The sequence below is a fragment of the Delphinapterus leucas genome, chromosome X (genome assembly GCF_059928025.1).
Source record: "Delphinapterus leucas isolate spDelLeu-1000000601 "Yukka" chromosome X, BTC_Dleu_Yukka2, whole genome shotgun sequence".
Taxonomy (NCBI): Eukaryota; Metazoa; Chordata; class Mammalia; order Artiodactyla; family Monodontidae; genus Delphinapterus; species Delphinapterus leucas.
This window is the reverse complement of record NC_143150.1, coordinates 95858303-95870773: the sequence shown is the minus strand read 5'-3', so window position 1 is coordinate 95870773 and position 12471 is coordinate 95858303. Positions and strand designations below refer to the sequence as shown.

General features: G+C 38.1%; 2 protein-coding genes across 12 annotated transcripts in view; one reads left to right on the top strand and one right to left on the bottom strand.

The window, feature by feature from the left end:
- Positions 1–12471, bottom strand: part of CASK (calcium/calmodulin dependent serine protein kinase) — a 391721-nt gene that overhangs the window by 143836 nt on the left and 235414 nt on the right. The gene's annotated exons all lie outside the window — the stretch shown is intronic.
- Positions 4285–11028, top strand: GPR34 (G protein-coupled receptor 34). Of its 3 annotated transcripts, XM_022556432.3 has the most exons (4): positions 4286–4356; positions 5002–5093; positions 8540–8645; positions 9307–11028. In XM_022556432.3, exon 4 carries the CDS (start codon positions 9386–9388, stop codon positions 10520–10522), a length of 1137 nt encoding a protein of 378 aa, XP_022412140.2. In that variant the 5' UTR covers positions 4286–4356; positions 5002–5093; positions 8540–8645; positions 9307–9385; the 3' UTR covers positions 10523–11028. The 3 variants fall into 3 exon arrangements, with proteins under 3 accessions (XP_022412143.2, XP_022412140.2, XP_089760734.1); XM_022556435.3 differs by lacking the exon at positions 8540–8645 and having other exon boundaries at positions 4285–4356; XM_089904608.1 differs by lacking the exons at positions 4286–4356; positions 5002–5093 and having other exon boundaries at positions 7976–8645.

Below are 12471 nucleotides of genomic sequence, written 5' to 3'. Positions count from 1 at the left end.
TCTCAGAGTAGCTCCCCACAGGATACTTACTAACTACAAAAGGTAAAATGTTAACATATGGGGAATCTGAGCGAAAGGTGTCTGAAACTCCTTGTACTTTTCTTGTACAATAACTTTTCTGTAAATCTAAAATTATGTAAAATGAAAACAAAACAAAACAACCCACCCTATTTTAAAGTCACTTAAAAGAATTCTCCTTGTGGTTATACTTTCAATTTGTTACATAGTGAGGCCAATTTGTTTTAATTAGATTTTGACTTAATTTGGTGTTTTAATTATACAAAACATGTACACAAAGTTCCAAAGGCAAAACCATAAACAAATACCTTTCAGAGAGGCCTAGCTTTTGTCCCCTCTCCTCGTGCCCAATTTCTCTCACCTCATTGGCATTAGTTTTTGGTTTATCCTTCCATTGTTTGGTTTTGTTTTGAAAATGAGACAATACATACAAATACTCAAAATTTTCACATAACAACACGTGCATTAGATGACTCCATAGCATTACCTAGACATCTTCAGGGAGGTTTGTTTTTTTGTTTTGTTTTTTTAAAGAGAAACATTCGCGCGCTGATGGGAAAGATCCTGTAGAAAGGAAAAAACAACCCCAGAAGAGAAAGGGGATGGGATATAATATGCAAGTGGGAAGGGGGTTGGCCCTAGTGACAGCGAAGAAGGCAGGATACAGGGGCACCTGTAGATGTAGGCAGATGTGGATGTAAGAAGATGAGGAAGTTCTCTTCTGAGCACTCCTATTTTCCATTTACTTGAAATAAAAAGTGATCAGCAGGTGGGAGTGAGGAAGGAGAGGGGGTTGTTGGCAGAAGAGTGAAGGTGTGAAAAGGGTTTTCAAAGAACATGAAAACGAACTAAGACAGTGGTTGGCAAACTTTAGTATCATAATCACACTGATCTGCTGGCCTACATCCCCAGGGTTTCTGACTGATAAGGTCTGGGATGAGCTTAAGGATGTGCATCTCTAACAAGGTCCTGAGTGATGGTTTTTTTGTTTGTTTGTCTTGTCCTGAGTGATGTTGATGCTACTGGTCTAGGAGCCATACTTTGAGAACCACCAGACTAAGGAAATATAGCAGGACTGTTGGCAGCATAGGGGCCCACTCGAGGTTTGTGGTCATGAGTTTGAAGCAAGACCAATCAGCACTCTTCTGTGTTTGTACCCAGCAGTGCTCATTTTAGCTGGTGAGGTTCAGGCCTGGAGTGGGTGGTGAGCTGAATTTAACAAGGGTTGGGATCTAGATAAGAGAGGCCGGTAATATCATAAATGGATGGCACCAAACAAGCATATCCGTTTATTTCTTCTTTTCTACTTCTATCTTTTGCATAAATAAAAAGCTAAGATATCAACAGAGTTCAAGGAAGGGGAAGGGTGAGCAGAAGAGCATGTATGGGAATAAGCTGAGAACACCAAAACAAAAAGCAGAAAGTTCAGAATGAACAGGAAAAAGCTCATATAAAGGAAGAACTAAGAAAAGCTTACATTCAAACCTGGTCACAGTAGGGTCATCAGGGAACTGAAGATTAAAAAAGAATTAGTGTTTTGAAAAGGGATGGCTTAGGTGTGGAAAAATAGCTAGCATGATAAAAATTTTATATTAGATTTTATGAAATAGAACATATAATAGATAAACACTATTTAGTCATTTAAATAAATCCTGCCAGGATCCCGAAAAGATATTTGTACACCTGTGTTTATTGCAGCATTATTCACAATAGTCAAGAGGTGGAAGCAACCCAAATGTCCACTGACAGATGAATGGATAAAGAAAATATGGTAGGGCTTCCCTGGTGGTGCGGTGGTTGAGAGTCCGCCTGCCGATGCAGGGGACACGGGTTCGTGCCCCGGTCCGGGAAGATCCCACATGCCGCGGAGCGGCTGGGCCCGTGAGCCATGGCCACTGAGCCTGCGCGTCCGGAGCCTGTGCTCCGCAACGGGAGAGGCCACAGCAGTGAGAGGCCCGCGTACCGCAAAAAAAAAAAAAAGAAAATATGGTATAAACATACAATGGAATATTATATAGCTTGAAAGAGCAGGAAATCCTGTCACATGGTACAACATGGGTGAACCTCAAGGATATTATGCTAAACGAAATAAGCCCGTCATAAAAGGACAAATACTGTACGATCTGACTCAAACGAATTACCTAGAGTAGTCAAAAATCATAGAAAGTAGAAAGGTAGTTGCCAAGGGTAGGGGAAGAGGGAGAGGGGGCTAATGTTTAGTGGACACAGACTTTCAGTTTGGCAAGATGAAAAATTTCTATATATAAACACAACAATAAGTATATTTAGCACTACTGAACAATATAAATATACCTTATAAAGTATAACAATATAAGTATACTTGCACAATATAAATATACTTACTACTGAACTGTACATTTTAAAATAGTTAAGATAGTTAATTTAATGTTATGTGTTTTTTTAACAACACACACACACACACACACACACACACACACACACACACACACAATTCCTCCTGGACCAATACAGTAATCATCTTCCTTCTCAGAAGTTCTAGAGTGAAGTAAGAGCTACAAACTATTTTTATTCTGGCAATTAAAAAATATTCTGACCCATGTGTCATATTTATAACAAACTAAAGGCTCTGGAGAATATGATGTTTAGAAGAGTGTATGTACCCAGAAATAATTAGAATGTTAGATAAAGCCCAATGAGTTAAATATTTAGTGTAAACAAAGCTACAGGGTAACAATTATGAGGAGGATATTAACTAACTTCTTCATTTCAGATGACAACAAAAAAGAAGAAATGACATTAAACTGCAGGGCCAACAGTTACATAGATGGACAGATAGTGGTTAAATATTGGACTAGGACCAAAAAAAACCCCTGCAGAATTACTTCATTATTTTCTTTAAAATATAGGAGATATTTCAATTTACTTGGGAGAGTTCATCATGGTGCTAAAAAGGAGAGAATACTATCACAAATTTCATCTAACCCTAAAATTATAAGATTGTTTTAGAAAATAAATCCAAGGCCTTAAGGGAACACATGAAAATATACTAAAATAACACAGAGATCAAATAAACCTTTTAAAAATTAAATAATAATTCATTACTCATGTTACTATAATGCAATACAGGTGTCGACTTAAAAAAAATGCACAGGCTTCCCTGGTGGCGCAGTGGTTGAGAGTCTGCCTGCCGATGCAGGGGACACGGGTTCGTGCCCCGGTCCGGGAAGATTCCACATGCCACGGAGCGGCTGGGCCCATGAGCCATGGCCGCTGAGCCTGCGCGTCCGGAGCCTGTGCTCCGCAACAGGAGAGGCCACAGCAGTGAGAGGCCCGCGTATGGGGGGGAGGGAAAAAAAAAAAAAGCACAACGTGAGAGTTGCGAGTTACGTTTTATTTGGGGCAAAATGAGGACTGCAGCCCGGGAGACAGCATCCCAGATAGCTCTGAGAAACTGCTCCAAAGAGACAGGGGGGAAGATCAGTATACACGTGATTTTGGTGAAGGGGGAATACGTGCAGTCAAGCACATATTTTTTGTAGAAGGTTTCTGCTAGTCTCGTGAAGGTTACTGCTAGGCACGAGGAGCAGTCGTCACCATGAAGGATTTCAGTGCTTTTCTAGATATGAGGAGATACAAGAATTGGGCTCATAGAGTTGTCTCCTGAAAATATCTATCTGAAGCCCTGTTCTGCCAGTTTTCCCCAGAGCACAGAGGGCCTCACTGCAGCTCTGCCCCCTGAGCTCCTTTCAGGGCGTGTTGAAGGTCAGCAGCTGCAGCGGCGCATGATTTAATCCTTGTAGGGGTAGATGGCAAGCGCCAGTGGAGAATGCCACTTGTAGTTGACACAGGAATGCCACTTTATGTGATTGTTAGTTTCTAAAATGAATCCAGAAAGAAAGAGAAATTAAATGCTTGTGCTTTAAAAGTACATATAGCATATTATGTATCATTAGTTAGGAGAAACAGAAAAATGCATATTTCTGCTTAGAATTTATAACCTTTATGCGGGGGGGAGGAGGGAAAACTTTTCACAATTGTCCAAGTGGAAGGTATTCATAGAAAAGATATAAATAATTTCTCAAAGTTAAGTGTTGATTAAGCTTAAAGATAAAGTTTTTGCATAGTGGGTTTTTTTTTTTAATATTTTCACAAGGAGTCTAAGGGTTGTCATATTGAAAAAAGAAAGAAAAGAGAAAAAACACACCTACCACCACATGCAAATATAAAAAATAAAAAGACAACCCCAACCAATTGCACCACAACCGGATGGAGGAACCCAGCTGACACACCAAGACGAGTCTCTGTGTCTAGGGAATCTTGGGGTTCAGCTCCTTTTACTTCAAGAGAGCCTGAACTGTGAGTATGCCTTGATTTCAACTGCATAAATGATCCGTTTTTTTTAAGTTACATTCTGATTATCTGAGTAATATAAATGAAACCTGCTTCATGGTTACTAGCAACACTTTGCTTCTAGAAACCTGAGTAAACTGAATGATACCTCTGCCGTGACTTGACTTAAAATGAGGCTGTCTTCTTAGTTACTTGAAGTACTTTAGGACATGAGATATTTACGCTCATACTATCAATACTGTCACGTTGTTTATACTGTATTTTGTATACTGCCACAAAGACTTGCAGATCTACTTGAATCAATTAAAAGTTATTTTCATATGCAACAAATTTTATTTCCAGTGTATTATAAGTGATCTGTAACTTATTAACTTTATTAAGTTATGCTGACTCCCTATTTTCAATAATAGTATTTTCTTTATTATATGATTTCTATTTTATGGTAATTTACCAGACCAATTAAATTTTAAGTTTCGTGTTTCAGAAGTTAATATGGTGAATATTAGAGAAAAGAAAAAAGCAACATACCCTTTAGTGAATTCACCTAAAATTTAAAAATGTTTTAGCTACAGTTAAACTGATAACAAAAGCTAATGTACTACTAATATTCTTTCTAAAGTAACATGCTTTCAATTTTCACTTTGTATGCAGAAATTAGTGCAATTCTTAAAGCATGGCCTGAATGATTCAGTGATTATCAAGTCAAACTACAAATGTAAACGGCTGCTACCACTGCCAACTAGGTATGTATTTTAACATAGCAATGTGATGTTTTCACAAACATACCCAAACTGCATTTAAAAAGCTTTTGCTCATTGGAGGCCACAGTGGAATCTGTCGGGTCCTGCCCTCTAATACAGAAGCTCCTGTAGGAGCCAGCTGAAAAATTACAGGCAAGGGGAGGGTGGTGCTGGTGGGTACAATGCAGCACTAATACAGGGTTGCGAACTTCAGGATTTGTCAAGCAACAACATTAAAAACCATTAACCATCTACTATCAGAAAACCACTGTGACCACTTCACACCAACCACCACTAATGTCCACTAGGAAACTGGTCCCTATGTGAATGCAGTGGTTTGTTTCTTATCTTCACTGGCCATTCTTAACAAATCAAGTAAGTAGTTTTTAAAACATCAGTAAATGGCCTTAGGAACAGCGAGTGATTGACACACTGTAAAGGAGGCAGAAATCAGCCATTAAGTTCCAAACAGAAGCTAATCTGTTAATTTGTTAATAAATGACTGAACACTAGCCATTCAATACAGGGTTCTAAATGACAGCTACTACTACTATTTAAACAAATATATTCTTCTCTTTGAGCTTGAAAATAAAGCAAAACCAGAAAGGTTTACTGGTGATCTTGTACAACTATTATTTATTTATTTCATTTGCAGATTAGCGCTGAGGCAAATGGTTTCAGGCTACGTGCTTTGCGCTAATGGCTTTCTAGAAACATCTTGATAATGACAATCAGGCCTAGAAATAAGTTTGAAAAGATATGCTCTGGGGGATATGCTGAACATTCTGATGAATGCTTTGTGATTCTGTAAACTCTGGACTTAATTACTTACTTACTATAATGGACATAGCAAATAAAAAGGTTAGTACCTTTTCCAAAGAGGTGAAAGCTAGACGACAATCTTTTCTTAAAATCGCTAATGTGGATTAGCGCTGCTAATGTGGATCTGCCGCTGACAGAACTCATCATTAATAAAGAAAATGCTGATCATATGTGATTAGGAGGAGTAAGGTTTGGTGAAAAGGATCATGGGCTCTAAAAGCTAGACGGATCTGAGTCTCAACTTGGGTACAGACATTTAAGAGCTGTGTGGTCATGGGTAACGATAAAAACATCTTTATCTTTCATTAATACCTACCTCACAAAGTTATTATAAGGATTATGTAAATGAAATAATATAAATGTGCTTAACACACTGTCTGGTACACAGCATATGCTAAATAAATATTAGTTACTGGTTCAGTCATCTAGCTCAAGGGTTCAATTCTGACTTCACATTAGAATCCCCTGAGGAGCTTTTAAAGGAAACCATTGCCTGGAGCCCATTCCAGACCAATTAAATCAGAAGATCTGGGGATGGAGCCAGGCATTGGTATCTTTAAAAAGCCCTCAAGAGGATTCTAATATGCAGCCGGGATTGAGAGCCACTGAGAGTCTCTTCTACAAAGTATCCAACTGTGGTAGTCTCAAAAAATCTTCCGTGGTAAAACCTTATTGCCTCCCCAAATAGATTGTTTCATTCTAAAAAAGCATTTCCTTAAAAGCAGGCAACATCTGTCTCTGCATTTTGACTCACTGGTCCTTCTTCTGCTTTCCGAAGACATACATCAGGAGGTGAAATGCTTTTCTCCATGGCCTTGAAAGTGTTCACATCTCCAGGTGCCTGTTTCCTTCCACTTGCTCCTCTGACATGATTTGGGCTCTTCCCCCCGCACTGGCTCTGTGGCCTTTTTTAAGTGTGCTGCTGAGGATGAAACACTGTATTCCAGGTGGAACGCTACCAGCTTAGGACAGTACCGATTAGTAGTGACAATCTTCATTTAAGACACTCCATAGGTATGAAGTCAACCAAAGACAGGTTAGTTTTTGCTGCAGCCACGTCACACTGCGGACACAGCAACTGCAGTCAATTGCAATTGTGTTTTTGTTCATGTAGCTAAAGGCCTTCCTGTACTTGAATAGTTTATTTTAATATCCACATGTAGGACTTTACATACTTTTCTACTAAATTCCCTTTTTCATTCAACAGCATTTATTGCCTCTGTGTACCAGCTAAACACTTGGTACACAGAGGCAAACAAAACAGACTTGTTTCCTAACCCTAATGGAGTTTAAAATATAGCAATGGAGAAGAAAAAAAAAAAACAAAACAAAAACTCTATGACCTTTAAAGTCATTTCAGCTGTCTGAGCTCTCAAAATCGTGTCACCTGTCATGCCTCAGCTCACTTTCATCAGTGGCTATGAGATGTTTCTACCTGAGCCTCAGCCAGTTCCCTATGTGACCACACAACACAGATCCCCTACAGGGCCCTTCTCCTCTTCCTGGTAATCTACATTGCATTATCAGCTCCATTTGTGGCAGCCTGCCATTCTTCCTGGATTGCCCTTTCCTTTTTAGAATTTCAGATCACCAGAAACACGCGTGTAAGTTTCTATGAGCTTTGTGAAATCTGTCTCCGTGCAGCTGAGACACACGACAGACCAGGCTCAGTCCTCTTGCCTCCCTCCCTCCGTTGTCCTCGGCTCCGGCGACAGGCTCTTACCAGGGATTACATAACTTCCTCTTCACCAGTCAGTTCCTCTACCAAGGATTCGATTTCCCCCCTTGACAAAATTTTAAACAGGAATTTCACACTCTACTAAAATGGTTTCTTCTTGATCAAATTACAGGTAGTTTTAAGAAAGGCTAACTTCTTCCAAATGCTTTTCTCTGTGTATAAGGTCAAATCAGGAAATTAATTATGGTAATTCAAATCCACTGTACAGCATTCAAAGTTTAAATGCACACTCCTGAAAAAATATTTACCGAAAGCAGGGTCTCTGTCATTTTCACCTTCGTTTTCCAAGCAGTACTTAGCCAAGTGTGAGATATTCACTAAAACAAAATTAATCAAAAGGTGTTTTTTTTTTTAAAGCTAACTATCATTGAACACTTATTATGTTCCAGGGTAAACATAACACTTGTTATGTTCCAGTTTTGTTGTTTGTAGAATGCATTTTTCCATTTCTACAAACAAAAAAACTAAGGCTTAGAAAAGATTAAGTTGTTGGCTGAAGGTCACAGAGTTAGTTAGGTCTGATTTTGATAACCTTGCCCTGAATGTCTTTGTGACACCTCCTAAGAAGCTTCTGTAAAGAAATAGGGAAGTCACTCTAAGAAAGGAATGTGACAAGACCCTCTGGAATCCTCTCCTCACATCTCCTCTTTATGATGGCCTCTCAGACTGAACTCTTCACAGCAGCCAATGCCCAGCAAAGAGCCAGTAACAAATAGCACTGCTAACATTCTCTGCTGCCACAAACAAGTGGAATTCACACACTGTTTTACAAACAGTCTCACATGACCTAGCCCACGGAATATTTCAGCTGCAGTTACTTCCTTCCAAAATCTTGGTTTACACATCCTCTTTCCCATCTACATTATCACTCTATGCTCTATGCTTCTAGGTCAAGGAGACTCTCCAAGGTGCCCAACTGGCGGCTGTCACCACCTGACTTGGTTTTGTTTGGCTACTTTGCTCTCCTGTGCAGTGTTACGAGCCTGCCTAATGAGGCAAGTGCTGTGCTCTATTGGTCTGTTAACGGTAATTGCATGCCCCCGTAGGCAAGTGATTTTAATACCCTCAACTTGGTGTTAGGTTGAAAAGGAAGAAATTTAGGACTATTTCCCCTATTCCCACCATGGAATGAGAGACTGCCACAGTTTATCTGTCACATACCGTGTGGCAACACGTGTCAAAATGAATGAATGCCACCTATGAGGGAAAGAGTCAAGGCAGGAAGCTGGACAGGGGCCAGCAGTGGGCCCAGCTCACTCATGTCTGTAACTACCTTTAGGGAAACTGACACTCATCTTCGAAAAATATGAGCTGTCATTTCACCTCCATCTCTATTCCCATAAAAACTTCCCTAAAAGATGATTCCATAGTTCATATATTTATTTTAATATAATAAATGAAACAAACCTTGAACATTTATCATAGCATAGAAAAGGTCAGAGCAGGACATTCCACAAGATTCTACTATATGTGCTGCTTGTTTTGTGATACCATAATGCTGCTACATATATTGTGTAGATATCCAAATAGTCCAAAGTAGGATAAAAGGAAAGCTTCTCACAATGTCTGAAAATAAATCATTTACTATTTGTGCTTTGAGCTAAAGTAATTGTTATTAAAATAACAAGTGACTCAATGTTTGGCATTCTGTTGTAGGAGAAATCTGAAGACATAAAAGCTACAGTCAAGGAACATGTCATTTAGCACCTTCACTTTTTGATCCCTACAGAAGACAATGAGAAGTCAGATGGTAACAATGACGACAACTTCAGTCAGCAGCTGGCCTTGCTCCTCCCAGGGAGTGCACTTTATAACTAATCACAGCGTCCAATGGCCACACAACTTCTCAGGAGCCTCAAATTTTACTGCCTGTTCCATGGATGAAAAATTACTCTCTAATGTGTTAACAACATTCTACTCTGTTATTTTCATCGTGGGCCTCGTTGGAAACATAATTGCCCTCTATGTATTTCTGGGTATCCACCGCAAAAGGAATTCCATTCAGATTTACCTACTCAATGTAGCCATTGCAGACCTCTTACTTATCTTCTGCCTCCCTTTCCGAATAATGTATCACATTAACCAAAACAAGTGGACACTAGGTGTGATTCTTTGCAAGGTTGTGGGAACACTATTTTATATGAACATGTACATTAGCATTATTTTGCTTGGATTCATCAGTTTGGATCGCTACATAAAAATTAATCGGTCTATACAACAACGGAAGGCGATAACAACCAAACAGAGTATTTATGTTTGCTGTATAGTATGGATAATTGCCCTTGCTGGATTTTTAACTATGATTATTTTAACCCTTAGGAAAGGAGGTCATAATTCCACAATGTGTTTCCATTATAGAGATAAGCATAATGCAAAAGGAGAAGCAATTTTTAACTACATTCTTGTGGTAATGTTCTGGCTAATTTTCCTACTAATAATCCTTTCCTATATTAAGATTGGCAAGAATCTATTGAGGATTTCTAAAAGGAGGTCAAAATTTCCTAATTCTGGCAAATATGCCACTACAGCCCGGAATTCCTTTATTGTGCTTATCATTTTTACTGTATGTTTTGTTCCCTATCATGGCTTCCGATTTGTCTATATTTCTTCACAGCTAAATATGTCGTCTTGCTATTGGAAGGAAATCGTTCACAAAACCAATGAGATCATGCTGGTTTTCTCATCTTTTAATAGCTGTTTAGATCCAGTCATGTATTTCCTGATGTCCAGTAACATTCGCAAAATAATGTGCCAACTTCTTTCTAGACGGTTTCAAGGGGAAGCAAGCAGGAGTGAAAGCACTTCAGAATTTAAACCAGGATACTCCCTGCATGATACATTCGCTGCAGCTAAAATTCAGTCTACTTCTTAAAGCACTTACGGTAAACATATTAAAAAGAATGATAAAATACAGCCTAATTCCTTGAAGAACAAAAAATTATGAAACAAAGCTCTAGCATTTACAAAGCTTAGATCCTCCCAAAGTTCTTTGCTTATTTGTGATATTTCATTTGCTTAATTACAAAATATTTTAAGTGCAAGCTTACACTCACCACTAGATTTTAAATCTGTATATAAAATCTTTTAGGCTAACACTGTTAACATAGATTATAAAATTAAATAAAATTTATGGTTTTAACCACAGAATAATTAAAGAAAATGTTATAGTTTCTCAAGTCACTAAAGTAGCTATTCAAAATCAAGTACCTAATGCTAATTTAAAGTGTGCTTAAAAGTTAACCGATTTGAGGACCGACTTAAAATGTCAGAAAATATGTTCATTGTCATTTAAAAAGCTTGTATAATTTGCCACTGTATTCATTTATGTCTAAACCTCTATTAACAGATGAAATAATAAAATTCTAATAAAAAATGAAATCACCCACTATCTATCACTGCTTAGTACAATAGGTGAGCTAAAATTCAATAGCCTAGCGACAGTACTTAAGACTGCACCTTACTTAAAACAGATTTATAAACAATTCAGCCATCTTGAACCATACACTTTGATAAAGCGAAATTGAAGATGTGTACACCCTATGATCCAGCAAGTCCACTACTAGGTATACATCTTACAGAACCACTCAAGCATGTATACAAGAAAACGTGTAAAGATGCTCAGTGACCTACTGCTCACAATACTAAACAAATGTAAACAACCTAAGTATGAGTATGCATCAGCAAAGGAATGGAGAAAAAAACTTCACCTGCATGCATCAACGTGGAGAATTGGCAAAAATAATGTTGAATAAAAACCAAAAACTGCAAAGGGGTATGTACCCTATGAAATCACTTACGTAAATTACAAAACCACATAAAACAATACCGTATTCTTTACAGATCTATACATATGCAATAAAAACATACGTCATAATATACACAAGCATATATACCAACTTAAGGTTAATGGTTACATCTGGAGAGATTTGAAGCAAACATGGCAAAATATTAATAATGTCTGTTAAACCTGTGTGGTAATACATGGGTATTTGTTATGTAATTTTTGGTATATATCTGAGTGTTTGAAATATTTCATAACAATAAAGAAAGCCTGTAGGTTAGAATTAAAAGGAGCAAATTCTGAAATTTTCATGTATGTTCAAAAATAACTAGAGAGTAAGCTCTAAGAGAAAGGGCCCTTCGTATTTTTTAAAAAAATTTATCTTATTGAAGTATAGTTGATTTACAATGTTGTGTTAATTTCTGCTGTACAGCAAAGTGATTCAGTTATACACACATATATATATATATATGCATTCTTTTTCATATTCTTTTCCATTATGGTTTATCACAGGATATTGAATGTAGTTCCCTGTGCTATACAGTAGGACCTTGTTGTTTATCTATTCCATATATACTACTTTGTATCTGCTAATCCCAAACCCCCAATCCAGCCCTCCCTCATCCCAAGGGCAACCCCCTTGGCAACCACAAATCTGTTCTCTATATCTGTCAGTCTGTTTCTGTATCGTAGGTAAATTCATTTGTGTCATATTTTAGATTCCACATGCAAGTGATATTATATGGCATCTGTCTTTCCGTTTCTGACTTACTTCCCTTAGTATGATAATCTCTAGGTCCATCCATGTCGCTGCAAATGGCATTATTTTATTCTTTTTTTATGGCTGAGTAGTATTCCATTGTGTGTGTGTGTGTGTGTGTGTGTGTGTGTGTGTGTATACCACATCTTCTTTATCCATTCATCTGTCGATGGACATTTAGGTTGTTTCCATGTCTTGGCTATTGTGCTGCTATGAACATAGGGGTGCATGTATCTTTTTGAATTATAGTTTTCTCTGGATATATGCCCAGGACTGGGAT